The 20,709-nt window shown below is 47.4% G+C and overlaps 1 protein-coding gene across 6 annotated transcripts in view; it reads right to left on the reverse strand.

Annotated features, from left to right (window-relative positions):
- Window positions 1-1,037: 1,037 nt before the first annotated feature.
- The window catches only part of Pde10a (phosphodiesterase 10A), a 440,519-nt gene continuing 420,847 nt past the window's right edge, over window positions 1,038-20,709 (reverse strand). For 5 of the 6 annotated variants that reach the window (XM_075950962.1, XM_075950955.1, XM_075950971.1 and 2 more), the window contains 5 exons: window positions 18,594-18,766; window positions 14,503-14,614; window positions 11,462-11,542; window positions 9,265-9,353; window positions 2,469-6,337 (listed from right to left, as the gene is read on the reverse strand). In XM_075950962.1, the coding sequence (XP_075807077.1) occupies window positions 6,220-6,337; window positions 9,265-9,353; window positions 11,462-11,542; window positions 14,503-14,614; window positions 18,594-18,766 (573 nt within the window). In that variant the 3' untranslated portion in view covers window positions 2,469-6,219. Of the gene's footprint in view, window positions 6,338-9,264; window positions 9,354-11,461; window positions 11,543-14,502; window positions 14,615-18,593; window positions 18,767-20,709 lie in introns of all 6 variants that reach the window. The other variant, XM_075950945.1, reaches the window with a different exon arrangement.

Raw genomic sequence — 20,709 nt, forward strand, 5'->3', positions numbered from 1 at the left:
CCACACACCCCTAGCAACAGTCATCAACCACACACCCCTAGCAACAGTCACCAACCACACACCCCTAGAAACAGTCACCAACCACACACCCCTAGAAACAGTCACCAACTACACACCCCTAGCAATAGTCACCAACCACACACCCCTAGAAACAGTCACCAACCACACACCCCTAGCAACAGTCACCAACCACACACCCCTAGCAACAGTCACCAACTACACACCCCTAGAAACAGTCACCAACCACACACCCCTAGAAACAGTCACCAACCACACACCCCTAGCAACAGTCACCAACCACACACCCCTAGCCTAACTAGCGGCAGAGTCGGGGTGTGGGATGTGTGCACGTGCGTGTGTGGAACCCCAGAGGAAAGCCAGCCCCTGCCAGACAAGACAAGAGGGTGGGCGGGAGTAGGAGACACGGCCATCTGCCTCGTCTTGGGTTTCTGTGGCTGTCATCAACACTGCCGCCAAAAGCAAGTTGGGGAGGAAGGCACTGCTTATGGTTTACAACTTTCAGGTCTCACTCCGTCCCCCAAGGAAGTCAAAACTCAAGCTGGGCAGGAACCTAGATGTAGGAGGCGATGCAGAGGCCACAGAGGAGTACTGCTTACTGGCTTGCTTCCTTCCCACGGCTTGCTAGGCTTGATTTAATACACACTCAGGACCACCTACACAGGGGTGGTACCACCCATAGTGGGCTGGACCTTCTCACATAGGTCGTTAATCAAGAAAACCTCCTACAGGCTTGCCTACAAGTCAATTCTTAAGACATTTTCTAATTTGAGGCTCCTCTTCCCAGATAACTCTGGCTTGTGTCAAGTCACCCAAACACTAACAAGCAAAGGCCCTGACAAGACCAAGGAGCAGTGCACTTAATGTTTATGCAGAGAGGCTATCCCCTGGTCCCTCTCCACAGAGACAGAGTCTGTGTTGTCTCCCAGTCAAGCAAGTGGCTGTGGGAAGAAGATCGGGGGCAGCCACTCAAAACATCTGTCGTCTTCCCCACAAACGAGAGCAAACTTGAGAGACGATACTTTAAAAACTTTGTATTCAATTATTCACACCAAAGAATATCCATTAAAATTATGAACATTTCTAAATATATTTCATGTATCATACATATATATATACTTTATATGTATAATTACATATCCACAAAAGATTCCTACTGCTTTAAGCATGTGAGTAGAGCAAAGATACAGATTTTGCAATGTAACACCCATATATGCATATATACTGGCTGTTTGATTTATGAATTTATTTACACCTTGTCTGAGTTATAATAAATGATTACTGTCCTATTATACAAACGTAACAGTAAAGGTTTTTAAATACAAAGGCTGCAAATGAATACATGAAAAATTACACACATGTACAATATTTATAATTTATAAATGGAAAGATAAGACTTCTTTAAATTATTGCACTTACGCACTTTACAAAGATATTTTTTTTAATGTCAGACATATAAAATCATCTTTTTGGAATTTACTAACTCATCAACTATAATAGTGTTGGATATTGTTAACTTGAAATTCTTTTCTTTCCCCTTCCAAAAGAGAGCCCATTAAGGCTTTGGCTGCCGACCCGTCCCCTGAGGATCAGTTGCTTGGACCTGTGCTCCTGTTCCAGCAGGCGTTGGCTAGCCAGGAGGCTGTCACCGTGACCTCTGAGGTGCCTTGGCTGGGTGTGGATGGAGAATCTCTTTTGTTCATGTGTTCATGTGGAGAAAGTTGTTCTTCTCGGGAAGAGTCCAGACGCTGCATTTGCCGTTTGGTAAGTGTTTCACAGTGTTCTGGGCAAGGACGTGGTGTTTAGACAGACAGGGCGCTGTACAGAAATGCGTCTGTGAGTCAGTCAACCACACTTCTCTTTGTACAGTAAATGAGCATGTAGCATCCACTCTACACAACAGACCACATGGAAACGCTACTCCCACACGCCATTTAGAGTCACTAGTCTAGAGACAGCTTACGACTGGGAATTTGGGTGACCAAACCAGGAAGGAAAGTGGGGACACCCATGATAGAATGATATTTTAGGCAGGCTAGACAAAAACAAGCATTTGGGGATTTAAGTTACATTAGAGATAAAACATCGGCAAATGTATATTCCTGGAGATTAAGCACTGCGCTGTGTGTGCTGGTTCCTTGGTGGCAGACTATAGTCAGCTGTGGTTCCACGCTGGAGTTTGAGTGTGATTCTGTGCCCCCCCCCCCGCTACAGGGTCAGTTCTAGGTGTGTCGTTTCGGTTGCAGAATCCTCACAGTTACGGTAACAGCAGGCAGACCGCTCACAGCTCAGACAGCACCAACTTCCACGGCTGAGAAGGGACAAGTCGGGGGACCGCGGCAGTGTTTCTTTGGGTTCTAAGTGTGCTTTCCTTAGGAGACAGTAGCTTGGTTGTCCTGTGCTCCTCGTTGGCAACGAGAACACCTCCAGCATTTTTCTTTCTTTTTGTTCTGGCTTTGTCAACTCATGAAATGCCTTAAATACTTTTATTGATCAAAGGGTACAGCTTTGTTTGAAGACAGAATGCTGTACTCCACTGGGCAGCTCTAATTTCAACTTAGTGTAAACAATGCCAAAGGGGGCAGCAACAAAAACTCACATGTGAAAATACAGCTGTCATGCAAAGGGGAACCACGGCTGGTGGTGCACATGCCTAGCTTGAATTTCACAATGACTGCCAGGTCGGACTGACGCCTGCAACAGGAGGAGTTGGGGACTGGATGAACAGCCTTCCTAGAATCCTCCTGCTCACTAGATCAGCAGAGCGCAAAGCAAACCACGCAGATTTGAAATAAACAGAGAGAAGTAGCCTTCAAAATCAAAGCCAGCTGAGGAGCCAGAAACCAAGAGATCCATGCCTCTAACTGGAACCACAGTTCCCGACAAACAAGAGGAGCCCTACCTAAGTCACCAGAGTAGACATCAGTGACAAGGGATGACAGGACCCTGACAAACAAAGGTGGACCTACCAGGCACACACCCCTTTAAATGCTGCCTGTTCCTTACACTTGCCAAAGATGAAAGGCAAGCACTTGAGAGAAAGGGGGAAAGTTGGCTTTCAGAATAAAGGTACGGGGCCAAGGCAGGGCAACTACTTTAGTCCTGTTAAAGCTGAGACCTTAATTTAGAGCCAAGAGAGCAGGAACATCACACGCCAAGCTAAGCCTGTTGGAAGACCTGCTCAGTCCCTACGGTGTCAGGCAGCAGCAGGCAGGCTGTGCCAACACATCTCACACATACATGAGCACAGTGAAAAAGCAAGTGTGTATCAAATAAAAAGGCCAACACAGACTGGAAAGAGGAGCCCAACACTAACAGGGCGGATCCCCGACTGTTGTGGGAATGAGTCTCTTGAGATATCACAGTGGCAATCACCAGCACGCTCTTTAAACCGGAGGGAGCCGGGTGGAGCAGGACTCAACTTCTCTCTCCCTGTTTCTCACATCCTAGGAAGTGGGAAGCTGACAGCCACCCAGCTTTTCACTGCTTCCTCAGCTGCTCGTGCCTTCTACTTTGTTTTAACTAATTTAGACAACTAATCCATGGTGACACAATTTTTAGGATTGGAGGTTCACCGCACAGACTCAAAACACTTCACGTCGGTGTTGGCATGCACCTAGGTATCCGGGAACATTTTCCCAGATAAAAAGGTACCACAAAGTGTGGAAAGAAATTAAACAACCGCCACGACTCTAAAACTTGTGTGTTAAAATGATCGTAAATAATATAATTTCGGTAAATGGAACATTCTCTTTATCATATTCATTATTAGTCACTAAGTTTGCCTCAGACACTAATGAGAAATTCCTGGAAATCCTTGGTGGGAGAAAGCATGGTGAGAAAAGAGGTGGGGAAAACTCAGAGGCAGGATTCAAGTGTTTGTCTGCTAAACATACTTGCCAAGACACACACACAAACACTCTTGACTGCATGAATTCAAAAGCCAAATTATTAACTAAACAAGGCTGCAACCTGGCCTCTCTTATTTTCGGCAAATCTATGCCTCCTAGGTCTCACACATGGTGAAAACAATCTTACAAACATCTTTTAGAAAATAATAATTTAAAAGGCCTTTAAGAAAATCAGCTATCACCTTTTATCCAAACTGCTTCTCATGTGGCAGTATTTCATGAGAGATTGCCCAGCCAGTAAATTCCCAGCAGGTTCCTCTGCACAACTGCTCCAGTAGAGACCACACAATACAATATTCTCGGCTAGGTCAAACTGAGAGAGATTTCTGTAATATTCTTATTGCCGCAGCCACCACGAAATGCTAAAGCAGTCACAGAATTCCCACGACCAGGATCCTTCTCCAAACTTGGGGACAGAATTCATCCTTTCCTTCAAAATGCCAGAATGAAACAAGCACCCTCATGCTGCCCTTGCTGCAGTCCGGCTTCTAAGGACAGAGGAACTGTCAACATGTGTGGGGAACGCGGCTTTTGTTAAATCTAGTGCCACATGTCTGCATGAGGAAAGGACTTGCTACACCCTTCTGTCTGTGAACACTCACAGAAGCCACACTTCCGTTCACGCCCTCGTGTCCCAACGTGGAAAACCACTGCTTTTGAACATGGGGGTGACTGTCATTTTTATAAGTGCTTGCTCCTTTCTTTCCTTTTGTCTCACATGTGTGCCATATATACATCTGTGTGTTTGTGCCCACGCCATGCATACTACGTGTGCATGCGTGTGCCCAGCCCCGGCGGTTACTGGCATCACCTTTTACCTGATACGGTGACGACAGCAGATCAATGTCATGGAGGGGAGACGGTAGCTTTTTAGAAGCCCGTGGGGACAATGAGCACATGGTGTTAATATAAAATGAGAACAGGTTTGTGTTCAGCCGCTCTGCTATAACATAAATCAATAGAAGAAAACCCAATAGATTTTTGCTGATGCCAAGCTCCTGGAAGCGGTGGTGCATACAGTATGGAGTGTATTAAAGCCTATCTCGAAAATGCGTTTCAAAGCAACTTTTCACCCTCCTGGCAGAGCCCTAAGAGAGCCGTTTGTTTCTGACCAGTCTCTGACTTCTCAAGACTCATTCCCTAAGCCAGAACAACCAAGCATGGGTTTTCTGGTCTCCCTGCCACTGTCCTGAAAATCCTTAGAACACAGCGGGAAGGGTCCAGGAGCTCTGTCAGCTTCTCTAACTTCACCCAGCAGCAGGTACCAGACGGTCACACACAAGAACGAGTCACAAACGAGGATCTTTGTGGAGGACTCCGGATATGAGCGTGGCAGAGAAGTCACGATCAAGGGTCAGCGTGGCGGCCCTGCACCTTGTCCTGTTGGGCTGCACAGTGAGGGGAGAGATTGCGAACCCAGGAGCCTCTGAGGGGAGTGCGGAGTGGGATGGGGTGTCATTTGGAATAATCTTTCAATTTTGAGGAGACTAAAATGCTGCCATAACACACAGTCAAAATTTAAAGGAATTGTTTGGAAAATTAACATATTATTTTACTCACAAGGTTTTTCTTGCTGCAGGAAATTCGGATGCCTTACTTTTATTTTCTCTGTGGCTAAAGTTGCCAAAGGCTACAGTCTACAGCAAGGGGAACGTATTTTCATTCTCTGAGAGCTGAGGTTTTCGGATGCCTGGGATGTACCCTGTGTCTCCTTGATGAAGGGCAGAGGTCTGCTTCCTTAGACGGAGCCAACTCACCTACGTGCCCCAGAATAAACTGAAAGAACACACCTAGTCTGCCTAAAATCAACAACTTGAATTCCTCAATTGCCTGAGGGCTGTGACCCTTCATTACCTATGTCCCAGGCTACAACTGGGAGGTCACATATGGACCTCACTACAAGGACAGGTGTTGTGTTTATAGCCAATGCCACCAAGCAGCAGTGCCCTAGAGGAGAAGCACAGAGCCAGGGTACTGACCACACCCTCACGGAAGGACCCGGACAGGAACCCCTCCTGTGGTCTCTGCCCACCTTCAAGGGCCAGTGCATTGCTGGCCTGTTCACAGAGGTCATTCGGGAGTCGGGTGGAGCCACAGAACAGCTGAAATCTGAACACAGTGGAGCCCAAACAGCTCACTGTCCGAGGCGTGAGCGACAAGCAGGAAGTCCTCTGCTTCACGTATGTGATGGTACCTTCTGGGAGAGGTGTCCCCTCCCCCTTAAAAATAAAAGGAACGACGTGGAAGAAGCAGGATGAGGGTCGGTTGCTGGGCGGACATCTCGCCAGGATCAGTCATCAACCCTCACGGGCAGCTTCTCAGACGGCTCCTTTCCAGCTGCCGGGCCTGAAATCCACAATGCAGTCTCCTCCCCACGAATCACCTTCTCCCACTGATTGAGATTGTTCCTAGGCACAAAGGACAGAGTTACGGATGCCATGGCCTTCTCAGAGCCATTCTAATGCTGACAGCCGCTGGTGTGGGGTGGCAAGGCAAGCTCTTGCCACGTCTCTTCAGCAGTGAGCCCAAGAGACACCAGGGCACTGGGCACCTTGTCCCAAGGGCTCTAGGCTATGAGGACAAAAGCTGGGCTGGAACAAGGGTCGTGTTTACTAATTACTGAGGATGCAGTCAGAAAGAGTACCTAGGGCTCCTTGTCGGGGCTGATCCAGGCAAGAGGCAGCCAGGGGTGGCAGGTGAGAGAGAAGGATGGTACTACCCAAGTTACAGAGACCTTGGGAGGCAGTTATCCTCTCCACGGTGCCTTTAATCTGAACAGCCTCTCTTGTGTGAAACATCTCAAATTCAATGGCGTGGGCTTCCAAAATGTCCCACTGCAGAAATACTCTGCTCTGGTGACGGCGAATCGGAGCCCCGTTCTACTGTCCTCTAATCTCTTCCCTCCTTGTCTTCAACAGGTATGTCGCAGGCACATGGCCTCGTAACCCTGCAAAGGTGACAGCTTGCTGTGTGAGCCCGCGGTCTGAGCCCGTCCTGTGAGCCCACAATGTCAGCTCGCCCTGTGAGCTTGCCCTGTGAGCCTGGTGGAATTCTTTACACCCCACCCTGACTCAGCTTTGTTTTGCATAAAGTCAATGTCAGAAGGGAGTTTTATCAGTGGCAAGCACAAAATTTATACACAACACTACTAAAAACTCCCCTAACTTTCGTTTATTAGCAAGCATGCTAAAATACCTTGGGGTGTATGTGTGGGGTGGGGGGTAGCATCCTAAAACACAATGTCAGCCAGGTATCTACACCATAACATTATCATTTTCCTAGATCTTAGGGATTGTCTGACATATTGGCAAAAGACATACTCTAAATTTGGTAATTTCCTTCTTCATGTGAATAAAATATTCAAACACTGCGATAGCCTTTAAGAAATGATGTGGGTTAGCCAAAGCCACTGCAGTCAGTCCTGTGCTCAAAGGTTCGACAGCTATGTACCCTGCCCACTCCTGAATATTTACCACAAAACATGGTGGCCCAGATAGGAAAGGGGGCTTTCAACTTAGGGTTGCCAAGTACAGGTGATGTGGCATTCCCCTGTGTATACTGTACTGTGCTTTATTAGCATTTGTTAATTTTAAAAAGCCACTTTGGTCTACAGCAGGGCAGAATATAGCCAGGCTAGAAGAGATATATAGAGAGAGTAGGCAGAGCCAGGCAGATGCCATGTAGCTGCCAAAGGAGAAGGATGCCAAAACCTTACATGTAGGCCACAGCCTCATGGTGATATACAGAGTAATACATATGGATAAATTTAAGATATAATAGCTAGCTAGGAATATGTTTGAGCCACTGACCAAACAGCGTTGTAATTAATATAGTTTCTGTGTGATTATTCGGGTCTGGGAGGCCAGGAAACCAACGCACAGTCTCCATCTATATACAGGCCTGGATGCAGATGAGTTGCTATCCCTACTGCCCTCTGATGTGAGTGCTTCTTCAAGTTGATCCCTCTAGGGGCAAGCCATAGCCCAGGGAGGAGCCATCCCTGTAAGCCTCTGTGGATCATGTCCCCATGAACTCCCAATGATTCAGGCCACCAAAGAGCAAGGAGATGGGGCCACACGCAGAACTATCCAGGACTGGATGGAAGAAATGCCGTCTCACAGATAGGAAAACAAACGATTTAAAGTGGCCTTCCTTGGTGGCTTTATTGGTTTGGTGTTTTAAAGATGCTTCCACAGCAGAGGCTGGGGCACGCCACATCTGGGTTTTATCTGAATCTTCTGGCCAATAGCATGACCTCTTCTTTCCCTGGTGTCCACCCCAGCTGCCCAGCCTGGGCAAGCCTGAGCAATGAGAAAGCTTGGACACCAGTCACCTTCTGTTTGTCCAAGCAGAGGCAGGAGGATCTCTGTGAGTTTGAGGCCAGCCTGGTCTACAGAGTGAATTCCAGGACAGCCAGGGCTACACAGAGAAACCCTGTCTCAGAAAACACAAAAAAAAAGTTGGAATCTTTAAAAGTATCAGTGTTCTTAACTGAGCTGGGACCTAGGGAAAGGTGAGGCGGAGTGACCCTGCCGCGAGGACAGGTGTCAGATGGAAGGGCACAGCATACCCGAGAGGAAGGGCATCCACCCAAGCTTTCTCCTCTCCCACTCACAATTCCTGCTGTGACTGAAGATGAGCCCCTTTCCTGACAGCCACCCGAGGAGACTCTCCTCTGCAGGCTGACAGTGGCTCCCACTCTGTCTGGGAGGAATGAATGTGTGTGCTCTCCCCATACACCATGTAGAGGTCACTGTAGGAGACACACGGTGACTGTGAGATTTGTGACTGGCATGTCGGAGTGTCTGTGGGCCACACATGGTGTCAGAGGCTGCAGGGTGTTGCCTGGGAGGGATCTGGGAGTTGAGGTCCCCTCAGCCTAGACCACAGACAGGACATTCACAGGTCGAGAAGGGAGCCGCTTACAGTCATCAGGGAGACTCCTCATGCCTGGCTGACACAGAGCACAGGTAAGTACCCTACCCTGAGGGGTTCTCTGCACACAGCCCCTTTGACCTGCCCTGGTCCATGGCATGGGCTGCCAGTACCATCTGTCTTGTCTGAGCTACACAACAGGCTGCCTTAGCATCAGCTTGTGTCTGAAATTCAATGCTGATACAAAGGAAAGGGGGGGCGGGGAGGGGTCTCAACACTGATTAAATCAGTCAACTGGGCTCACCCAGGACCCCTGAACAGGGCAAATGGTTAGCACAGCAAGGACGCAGGCTGCAAATCAGAAAACTCGCTATAAACTGAATACCACATACCCACAGGCCGATGGAGTGAGAAACCTCATGCAGAGTTCAGGATGGCTTTGATGGAATGCGGTGCTTACCTGCAGGCCTTCAGCAGCGGCTCCGTGGGCGGGAGGATCTGCGTCAGCGTGGTGTAGCAGGGAATGGCCACGGCATTGTAGAACCCAAGCTGCCGCAGAGAGAGGTCAGGGAAACAAAGCAAGACCACTGTTAGGATGTGGATGCCCCTGAAGCCTAAGTATGAAGTCAGTGGTTCTGCTGTATGCTATGTGTGCTGTTTGTGTCTATGTGCTGTGTGTGGTGCCTTGCTATGTGTGTGCTGTGTATGTTGTGTGTGTGCTGTGTGTGTTATATATGTGCTATGTGTGTGCTGTATGTGTGCATGCTGTGTGTAGTATCTGTGCTGTGTGTGTCCTGTGTGTGCTGCGTATGTGCTGTGTGCTATTTGGGTGTATGTGCTGTATGTGTGTGCTATGTGTGGTACCTTGTTGTGTATGCTGTGTGTGTGCTGTTTGTGTGTGTGTGATGTGTGCATGCTGTGTATGCTGTGTGTGGTGCCTGTGCTGTGTGCTGTATGTGTGTATGTTGTGTGTGGTGCCCATGCTGTGTGTGTGGTGCTGTGTACTATGTTCTGTGTGCTGTTCCCTGTGTCTGATCAGTGCTATCTGCTGTATCTCCTGAGCCCTGAGCAGACCAGCGCTGAGTGATTGACAGTGCATTCAGATAAATGCCAAGAATACCTGCACACATTCCTAACACAGAGCAGCCATTTACACCCATGGGAGTTAAAACTTCAGTGAGTTAAACAAGTTAAAGAAGTCAGGCTTGAATCCAAGGCCCGTTAAGGTCCTGTGTTAATTTGATGCTGCCCTCTAGACATTGCAAAGTTGGGGGCCCGTAGTCCTTCACCTGCCCAGTTCTCTTCCAGCTTAGCATGCAAGGGCAGCTGACGCCATTTCTGGTTTTCTTTCTTTAGCCTTGTGCCATCCCCACACTCCTCACTGGTGCTCGGCGATGCTCTCCTAGCTCAGCATTCCCCTCTCTCTAACAGTGAGACCTCACCATCTACCAACCGATGCTACCCCAGGCTACCTAGTGAAGGGCAGAGGCAGATCACTGTGGGGCTGCCCTCCACTGATGAGCCCCACTTCACGACTGACCAATGAGATGGCACAGTGGCACCATCGACTCCCTGGGTTAGTTCAGCAGCTTCTTGAGAAACACAATGCCAGATGCATCCGAGAGCAGAAGCAGCAAGAGGTCTATGTGGTTCGATTTCACTATCTCCTACTGTAATGCTCACAGTCTCCACGCATGAGCAATGCTTATACGTTTCCACTTTGGAAATGGGTTTGAGATGCCGTCTTGTCTGCAGTACAGGTAGGCCTTGAGTTCAATGACACCTGAACTCATGAAACTCCTGCCACAGGATCCTGGGCTTATTTTTAATTACATAGCTTGTGCAGGTATTTTCTTTCTTTTTTTTTAACACTTAATTAATTAATTATTTTATTTATTTTTTAAAAAATTTATTTATTTATTAAAGATTTCTGCCTCCTCCCCGCCACCACCTCCCATTTCCCTCCCCCTCCCCTGATCAAGTCCCCCTCCCTCATCAGCTCGAAGAGCAATCAGGGTTCCCTGACCTCCGCGAAGGGTGCACCCACACACTGAGACAATGGGTATTTTCTTATTCTAAATATGAGCAAAGAGTCACTAAGCTAGAACACCCCCCCCAAAAAAAAGATTATATACTGGGGAAGAGAGTACTTCCCTGTTGTGATAAAACAGCTTCACAGTGATCAGTTTGGAATTTAGAAGAACAGGAAAAAATTTGTGGGTCTCAGACATATTTAAAACTCACTCATGCTACAAAATGAGTTACTCTTTTGGTAAAGCTCAACCTATTTTAAAACCAACTATTTTTCTAATTGAGAGTCCTAAAACAGAACCCTTTTGGGGAAAGAATCTGTTACAACTGTTTAGAAAGACTTTGTTAGGTCCCTTCCTTAGTGACAAGATGTATTTCAAATAATTTAATAGCCAAATGTAAAACGGTGGAACAAAAGCAGCAGCGGAGGGAAGAGAGGAAGGAGTAGACACCCCAGAGTGTGCAGGACCCCCGCAGGTTCACACAAACATGGGGACCAGATAGAACACACTAACAGTGAGATGGGTTTGAGACCCATCGACAGAGGGTTCAAAACCACCAAGTTCCATAGATAGATGATGGACAGAGAGCCAGACAACCACACAGACGGCTCTTGGTCTTCATACCTGTCCTTGCGGGACTTCATCTCGCTTGTCTCTGTCCATCATGGGAATGGGCTGAATTCCCAGCTTCTTCATTTCATCTCCCTGCAGTAGACAGGAAGAGGTGACCCATAGTTTTCAAATAGTCATACAAAATTTGGGTGTTAATGAAAACTTCCTTTAAAATGACTCTTGCCCCAAGAGACATGGTGTCAAAGCAATGGCCATCTCTGTGTCCCTGTACTGTACTCTGAGATTTTTCTCTGCCAAATTACTAGACACCGGAACATCTTCTCTGGTGCCACTGCAGAGCCGCGAATGGCAGGAGGGGTGATGGGCATACAAAGGCATCATGGCTGCCCTTGCTTCTTTCTCAAATGGTTCTTCCTTTGTGTGAAATGGGTGAAATTGGGCTTTCATGGTGTTGGCGGGGGAATGATAAGCAGTTTGCCAAAAGGGTCAGTGGGGATCCAGGACAACAGACACATAGCCTGGTACCACATTCCTGATGTACGTGGTTGCTGTAGGGGACTTGGGGATGGGCATTTGTGTCATTCCACTTAGTCCTCTAGAAGCACTACAAGATGCACACAGCGTCCTTACAGCTCCTACAGTCACTAGACACAGCGTCCTTACAGCTCCTACAGACACTAGACACAGTATCCTTACGGCTCCTACAGACACTAGACACAGCATCCTTACAGCTCCTACAGACACTAGACACAGTATCCTTACAGCTCCTACAGTCACTAAACACAGTATCCTTACAGCTCCTACAGACACTAGACACAGTATCCTTACGGCTCCTACAGACACTAGACACAGTATCCTTACGGCTCCTACAGACACTAGACACAGCATCCTTACAGCTCCTACAGACACTAGACACAGTATCCTTACAGCTCCTACAGACACTAGACACAGTATCCTTACAGCTCCTACAGACACTAGACACAGTATCCTTACAGCTCCTACAGTCACTATACACAGCGTCCTTACAGCTCCTACAGTCACTAGACACAGCATCCTTACAGCTCCTATAGTCACTATACACAGTATCCTTACAGCTCCTACAGACACTAGACACAGCATCCTTACAGCTCCTACAGACACTAGACACAGCATCCTTACAGCTCCTACAGACACTAGACACAGTATCCTTACGGCTCCTACAGACACTAGACACAGCATCCTTACAGCTCCTACAGACCCTAGACACAGTATCCTTACGGCTCCTACAGACACTAGCTTCTGTTCCCTTGAAACCTGTTGAAGTCTTCTTAATGATGCACACGGAGTCATTTCAGAAACCACACCTAGGACCTGTTAGTGAGCCATTAGTGGCTAGACCCCTCACTCTATGCCCTAAAACTTGTCCTGTAGCACCTAGGTCCCCAAAGCACCAGTTCTTCAGCTCCCCGCTTTGCATGCAGAAACTGGTGGTCTCATCGCTTTCCTCTCTAACCAAAAAAGGGAAAACTACCAAGTTCCTGCTCAGGAAGCTGTCAGGAGTCTCAGAGGGGAACACATTTCTAGATAAGCGACTTCGGTGCGTGCTTAGAGCCACATTAATGCTGACAAGGAAACCCAGTGATGGGCAGGCACCTAAGGAGGACTTCAAGGACTGTTAGGGGCAGAGGCAGGCTATGGCAGGGGGTGCAGGGGTGGGGGAGGAGATCTGAAGCCAATGCTGGTGGAGGATTTGACACGGGGTGCTGATGCCCAGAGCTACGCTAAGGGCCGAGCAAGGATACTCTGGGGCTGTATGACCCAAGACTGCGTTCTTCACGGCTGCTCTGAAAGGCACAGGTGAGGAATGTGGCGGTGGGAGGGGTAGAGTAGGAAGCAGCAGCATGGTGGGGAGGAGAGGAGACACTGGACTTCAAATCAAACTGGACTGGGTTAAATCAAATGCCAGGGCCTGGAGACTATTCGGGGCTCCTCCCAGGGAGGACAAGGTCCTGGAGACTGTGTAATCCATGGGGAGTGTGCAGGGAGGAACCTACACTCCGTGTCTGCCACGTCTTCATTCACGGCTTAGAAAACAACTGTAGTCGGTAAAGGATGATCTGCATGGTGTGTAAAAATGAGCGGAACAGTAGCCCAGTTTCCCCAGGCGGTGTTTCAGGACATGCTGTAGTCACAGAACAACCACAACCACACAACCACACAACTGACCTGACTGGCAAGAAAGGATTGGGCCAGGAGATCTCACCTTCATTAACTAAGCTTGACAGCTTCTGTTACACAGTAAAACAAAGTGAGTGAGTGAGTGTGTGTGTGTGTGTGTGTGTGTGTGTGTGTGTGTATGGGAGGGGTCTGGAGCAGCGTTTCTCAACCTCCCTAATATTGCGAGCCTTTTAGTACACTTGATCCATGTTGTGGTGACCCCCCAACCACAAAATTAACTTTGTTACTACTTCATAACTGTAACTTTGTTACCGTTACGAATTATAACGACAATGTTTATGTTTTCTGATGATCTTAGACAACCACTGTGGAAGGGTGGTTTAACCTCAAGGGAGTTGAGACCCACAGGTTGAGAACTGCTGCTCTAGAGGCTGGCTGCTCCGTAGAAGGCAGAACCTGAGCTGGCCTGGGAACACAATGACACTGTCTTATGCTAGGGTCAAACAAGGATGACTCTCCCCAGTTCCTCACGGGCGGCAGATACAGCCCAGGGCTTCGGAGCCCCTGATACCCACTGCACATGTAAAGCAATATCCAGTAGTGCATTTCCCAGTGAGCACAGATGGGCTGTCAAGAAAGGGAAGTTGCTGCAGCAATGCTCACTGAGCATGCTCTCACACTCACTCTTCCAGTGGGGATCAGGGGAGCTGCCTTTAGCTGGGTAGGCTGGGATAGAGTTCTCAGCACACAACGATACTCGATGAATTTGTCATGCTATGTGACTGACCCTGGGTTTCCAAGGCAACTATGAGCATGACCAATCAGGTCTTAGGCAGACTGACTGGCCACTGCACTTCATTCATTCGTTCATTTACTCATTCACTTATTCGTTGACATTGGTAATGTCTAAGTTAATATAAGAATCAAGGACATACCTCAGCCCAGAATTCTGCGTATATATCATTTGCTGTCAATTTTGTAACTGGCCATAGTTTCGTCACAGAACAAAGATCACAGGCAGTCATCATCAACCCGATTACACGGTCTCTAGAAGATAATATAAAACTGGTGAGTGCGGTATTTGCGCTTTGCCTGGAGACCTATGGGTGAGTGTGGGGGTGGTGCAGGCATCACCAGGAGTAAGGCTTGCTGGTGCGACACTTCCCGATGACAGAAAAAGCATTAAGAAGCAGAACCACGTAGTTTAGCAGGTGGGACAGCAATATGGACTTAAAGGGCAAAGTGGCTTTAGCTGTGACATCGGGTTGTACAGGAGCGCGTTCTGAGCTCCTAGTGCCTCGGTATCCCTGCTGGAGCAAACACAGCAGGCAGCAGTTACCTTCCAGGTTGTCTAGCCTTCCTCAGAGCTCTGGGCCAAGCTTTCACTTCACAGACCTCTGCAACTGTAATGTCACCTGAAGGGAAAACCTACATCCACCAAGTCTGAGACGTACAGAAATGCTCGGCTTCTTCAAGGGAGAAGTCACATGAACAGGTCTGAGGAGGACTTGGCTGTGTGATGAGCTTGATGCATGCAGGGTGGGGTGGACCATGTTCCTCCAAGGCTGTGTATTTAGCAAGAACGTGTTCAGACTCAGACTTTGACAAAGAAAGGGGTTTTCTGTTTAGCTTCTTGGCCTCTGAGGCGATACACTACATGTCTGACTTGCGATTTGTACACAAGAACAGCTAAATCTTTTCTCTTAAAAAAAACAGTAATTGCTTAAAAGTTCAAAGAAACATATTGCCGGCAACTTTACTGGGTTTTCTCTGGTGATACTTCGTCTTGTGAAATGAAGTTATAAAGATCCTTCATCACCTGGCATGCAGAACTGTGTCAGAGGTGAGACACACTGACACTTCCCGCTCGCAGGTATTCAGTGAGGTCTGAGGGACACAGGGCTACCAGCGGATTTTTCCACTGGGGACACAGCCTGGACCGGTGGACGTGGTTTGTCGGGTCATCTGTCAAGGTCGCAGAGACTCTCACGCAGTTCTCACTCCAGTTTCCTGAATGCCACATGATACGGTGCTGTCTGCCATCAGTCCACTTCCTGTCTTACTCACCGACCTCCACCATCTGGCTTTTTTAAGGGGACATCCCGAGGGCCTTTTTCATCTGTTACTGGTCAGGGCGGATAACTGAGAGACGCTCGGCAGTCATGTATGGTCACCTGGCATCTCAAGTAGATGCCACTTCAAGACCCAAGTAGTTGAAAGTGACCAGAGAAATCTACAATTCTCTGGTTCCATTAATTTTTAGAAAAAGAAGAGCATTTTTGAATTTGGGCTTCTAAAGAATTAATTTACTAGACAGACGGAGAACATGAAAACTAGCCTTATAGTTACAAATAATTCTTTCATGCAATTTCAGTGAGTCAATCTCATTCAATGTATTTTCACCCACACCCCAACATTTTTTTACAACCCAATATTTTTTATGTTAAGTAGTATAATAAGGTTTAATCTGAAAAAAAATCTCATATCGGAACTCTGTAAAAAGCGGTGTTAACAGCACTGGGCTTTGTAAATGTGTAGACCCTTTCCCACAGAAAACATCCTCACACTTAGAACTGTCAACATTATTGAGACAACACATCGCAAAGTCGTTATTTTATTGCTCATGAGGAAGTGCATAGCCTGGAAATTTGGCATGTATCCTTATTAAGTATAATTACTGTTTTTATTCACAATTATAAATCAGCTAGATGCTCATGACCACTCAGAAATGCCAGAACGGATCCTTATTCTGTTCGTGGATGTAATTAGACCTCAACCCTGAAAGGGTTCCCGCCAGCAGCTGCGCCCTGTGGGGTTCCTGCAGGAAGCATTCCCAGTATAATCTCAGGGTCACCAGTCTATCGCTGCCGACCTCAGAGGGAAAGCTGAAAGCAACTCAGACAACAATGTGCTCATGGTCCCCTAGTAACTTCAAACACATTGGCCTGCTCATTTAATCTAGCTATTCTGGATCCTGCATAATAAGACAAACTCTGCTCTCATAGAAACTTGTAGTTGGGAAAGGCAAATAACCCATAAATATCATCCAAAAAATGACACTATGCTTTCCTTTCAGGTAAACAATTAAATGTAATACTAAAATGTCAATAATTTGGAAGATCTACAGCAGATTACCGTTTGCTTCTGAATCACTCACAGGAAGGGGTGCAAGCCTGTGATGTCATGTGACTCATTCCGTAAGATGAAAGCCAATACAGATGGCCTGCAGGGGAGCGGGCGGTTGGCAGAAATGCTTCAGGAGACCTCCCAGGTTACAACACTCTTAACATCATCAACGCAGTGGGGAAACTGAACTAGCCATTAAGTGACACTGATTTAATGCATCAAGAGGAAATACAAATATAATTCTATTAATATAAGAATTCAGAGCTAAATATAAAAATTGAGCTATAAAATGCACAAACATTTATGAAGTGTTTGCATGGCTGTGGGGTTTGATAAGAGCAAGTAACTGATGTGTCTTCATGATCTGAGGTTTCTTTGTTCTTAACAGAGAATCTAGGGCTAGAGTATCACTCACTAATAGAGGGTTTCCCTGGCATGTGTGAGGCCTTGGGTTCCACCCTCAGACCACACACACACACACACACACACACACACACACACACACACAGGTCAGACAATGATTTGTTAGGAGTAAACGTTCAGCAGAACAAGCAAGCGTTGTGGACAGACAGCACAGCAGGGCACGCGGAGGTCAGCGAGTGTGAGATGCTTTGGGGCAGCAGACAAGAGTACATGGATCAGGTCTCTTCTCGCCCTCCTGTGAGACTATGGGGGAATTCCTACCTTGTCTGTTTTAAAGCTTAATGTATGTATATTTCTAGCAATATATGCCACATATATACTTAATTTTTTTATTTCATGTCTATCAGTGTCTTGTCTGCATGTGTGTCTGTGCACCATGTGCCATAGAGGCCAGAAGAAGACAATGGAAAACTGGTTTTGAGCTGTCACGTAGGTGCTGGGAACAAAACTCAGGTCCCCTGTAAGAGCAGTCAGTGCTCTTAACCACTGAGCCATCTCTCCAGTGCTACGCTATATAATGTCAAGGGTCCACAGGCGTAGGAAAGATCACATGAGTAGAGTTTATTGTATCACTGTTTATAATGGCAAAGTCTAGAAACTATCACCATCAATCTGGAGAAGATTTCTAAACCTTTACAACTATTTATGTTAGATTGTGTTATAGGATATTTTTAAAAAAGAATGGCTCTGCAATGTTTGTCAACAATGGCTCAAGTCGTCCTGGAGAGGCCTTGCTGTGTGTGAAAGAAAGATGGCCTGCCGCATTGTTCCTCTGAAAGATAGATACATTTCAGGCTTGCAGAATGTGGGCGTGCCCTGGTGTGAGGGGAGCTTGCTCAGCTGCTGCTGAGCTGAGGCGCACACATCCTTATAAAGACATCCTTTACTCCTGCGAGCTGGGCTCCAGTTCTACCAATTTGCTAAGAGCCCAAAAGCAGAGACCATCCTCTAGAAAGAAATCTAAGACCAGGCCTGGGCTCCAGTTCTACCCATTTGCTAAGAGCCCAAAAGCAGAGACCATCCTCTAGAAAGAAATCTAAGACCAGGTCTGGGCTCCAGTTCTCCCATTTGCTAAGAGCCCAAAAGCAGAGACCATCCTCTAGAAATAAATCTAAGACCAGGTCTGCAAGGGTCCCAGAAGAGACAGGGACGGAACCAGTAAGTAGCTGTCCTTGCCTCTTAGGATAAAGATGGCCTCACGGAGGAGAGGCTGACTGGATACAGATAATCACAACATGGAATCTGAGGCAGGTGAGAGACTCACATCACACTGGGCCTGAAGCTGAGTCCACTCTGCAAACCATCCCCTGGAAAAACAGTGGAACCACTACCAAAATGCATGTCAGCAGAGGCATGCCCCCCCGTGTGTTCTCTGCTGAAGACACACACACACACACACACACACACACACACGCACACACATTTACAGTTCTTGGCTCACACATCAGGCTCATAGCCTAGGCCAAGCTGTCCTTACCGATGGGACTGGTTGTGGAGGTTCAGCGACCCCGTCTGGTACATCTCCTCCAACTGCTTCCTGTTCCCAAAGTACAGGGCGAGGTCAGTGGCGATGATGGCTTTACGGATGATCTCCAGCACCTGCTCGTACTCGCTGGAGCTCAGGGTGGAGAAGATGTTGTGCCCTTCCAGCTACAGAGAGACCAGAGGAAAACCACCAATAGCAGCGCACCTAGCCTCGGGGCATCTTCCACGACTTGGAAACAGCATGGACAGACAACAGTGCCAAATGTCACCGCAATGACAAGTTTGGGGAAACAAAGGGACCGTTTCGTTGTCGTGATAGAGCAATTGCTTATGTGGACGATTTTATCTATAGGATACCACGTGGTCCCACAAAACACAAGTGGCTTTACTATGCCTTATTTCCGTGTGTTTTTATAGTGATGGACATAGGAAATATAAAGTAACGAAGTTACCAGCAGCCTTTTCTTTTGGACTTGTTAATACTAGTAATTTCATTCCGTACTACAACTCATGCTTAGACAATCATCTGTATACTCAACTGCTTTAGGTCACATTGTAACTAGCAACCCACTTTCCTGGGACCCACAAGAAGCAGACACGTTAGGCACAGTCGCTGAATGTGCAAGAGCACCCAATTGAAAGAGAAAACCTCAAGAGGTGTGAACACTGAGGAACTCAGCAGTAACTAAAAGGGGTATAAGGCTGTGCCTCCAGACTATGTGGAGGTATCAGGACATGACATTACCAGGGAAGGAATGCCTACACCAAGCCAGAAAAACAGGACACCCTGGCTGCAGCCGAGAGTGTAAACTGGGATTGCACATGGGTAGTAGACGCTGTGGCTCTACTGTAGGCAGAAGCCATCCACAAAAGACTTGGGCGTCAAATGGAAACAGGAAATTAGAGAAGGGTCATGGCGGGAACATGTATTCATAGATGGTGGGAGAGCAGACTGCGGATTAAACCAGTCGGGTGCTGGGGTGCAAAGTCTTAGGCATGGAGGAGCACAAGGCTATGGAAGAAGTCAAGGACTAGCCCAAAGGAAAGTGTGATGGTTTGAATGAAACCGGTCCCCATAGGCTCACAGGGAGTGGCACTACTGGGAGGTGTGATGTTGTTGGAGTAGGTGTGGCCTTGCTGGAGGAAGTGCACCACTGGGGGTGGGCTCTAGGGATTCAGAAGCCCAAGTCAGGCCAAGTGTCGTTCTCTGTCCTGTTACCTATCTCCTGCATCCAGATGTAAAACTCTCAGCTGCCTCTCCAGCACCATGTCGGCCACACACCGCCATATTCCCTGCCATGATGATAATGGACTGACCCTCTGAAACTCTAAGCCAGTCCCAATGTGGCGCATGCCTTTAATCCCAGCCTGGTGCCCAGTGACAAACTCTGAGACATAGGTTTATTGTCAGCAGACTTAGCAAGTGAAGAATTGACATGCTTTTCTTAGGGTGATTTGTATAGTAACCTGGTTAGACATCTGCAACTCTGACCTTGTTCATAGCTGTAAAGGTTTAAACTTATGATCTGTTGACAATAGGCTTTTCATCTAGTTTAAACTTGCTTTGAGGTCAAATTGTATGCAGTTAGTCTGAGCGAAAAACAACAAAGCAGGCTTTTCCATGTCCACAGTCCTCATGGGACAGGTAGATCTAGTTATGAAGCATGTCCCAGCACATATTCTATATACCAAAATTATATAGCTAAGTGAAAAGTCATCTTCCTGACCATCCACGTTATATGTGACCATCAGGTCTCACATACACATCACGTGAGATGACACACTACAGTGCAGGTGTTGGGGAGACACCAAGCTGTTCTAGCAAGAGTGAGCCGCAGTTTCCAGAGTCCATGATCCTACAGGCCTTGCCTGGGCGGGATTAGCCTCCATCAGACTCAACCTTCTGGTGGACTGACATCTGAATTTATCAATTGCCATATGCTATATATTTCTATGGCCTCCGACAGAAGATACCACACACTGGCTATGGGATATAGAGAAACCAATCTTGGATGCTGCATCCTAAAAAACTACTTGCAATTGCGTTAAAGATAAGACAGCACAGTAGACTGCAGCTGCCGCCTGCACAGTGCATTGTGTAGACCGCC

The sequence above is a fragment of the Microtus pennsylvanicus genome, chromosome 1, assembly GCF_037038515.1.
Source record: "Microtus pennsylvanicus isolate mMicPen1 chromosome 1, mMicPen1.hap1, whole genome shotgun sequence".
Taxonomy (NCBI): Eukaryota; Metazoa; Chordata; class Mammalia; order Rodentia; family Cricetidae; genus Microtus; species Microtus pennsylvanicus.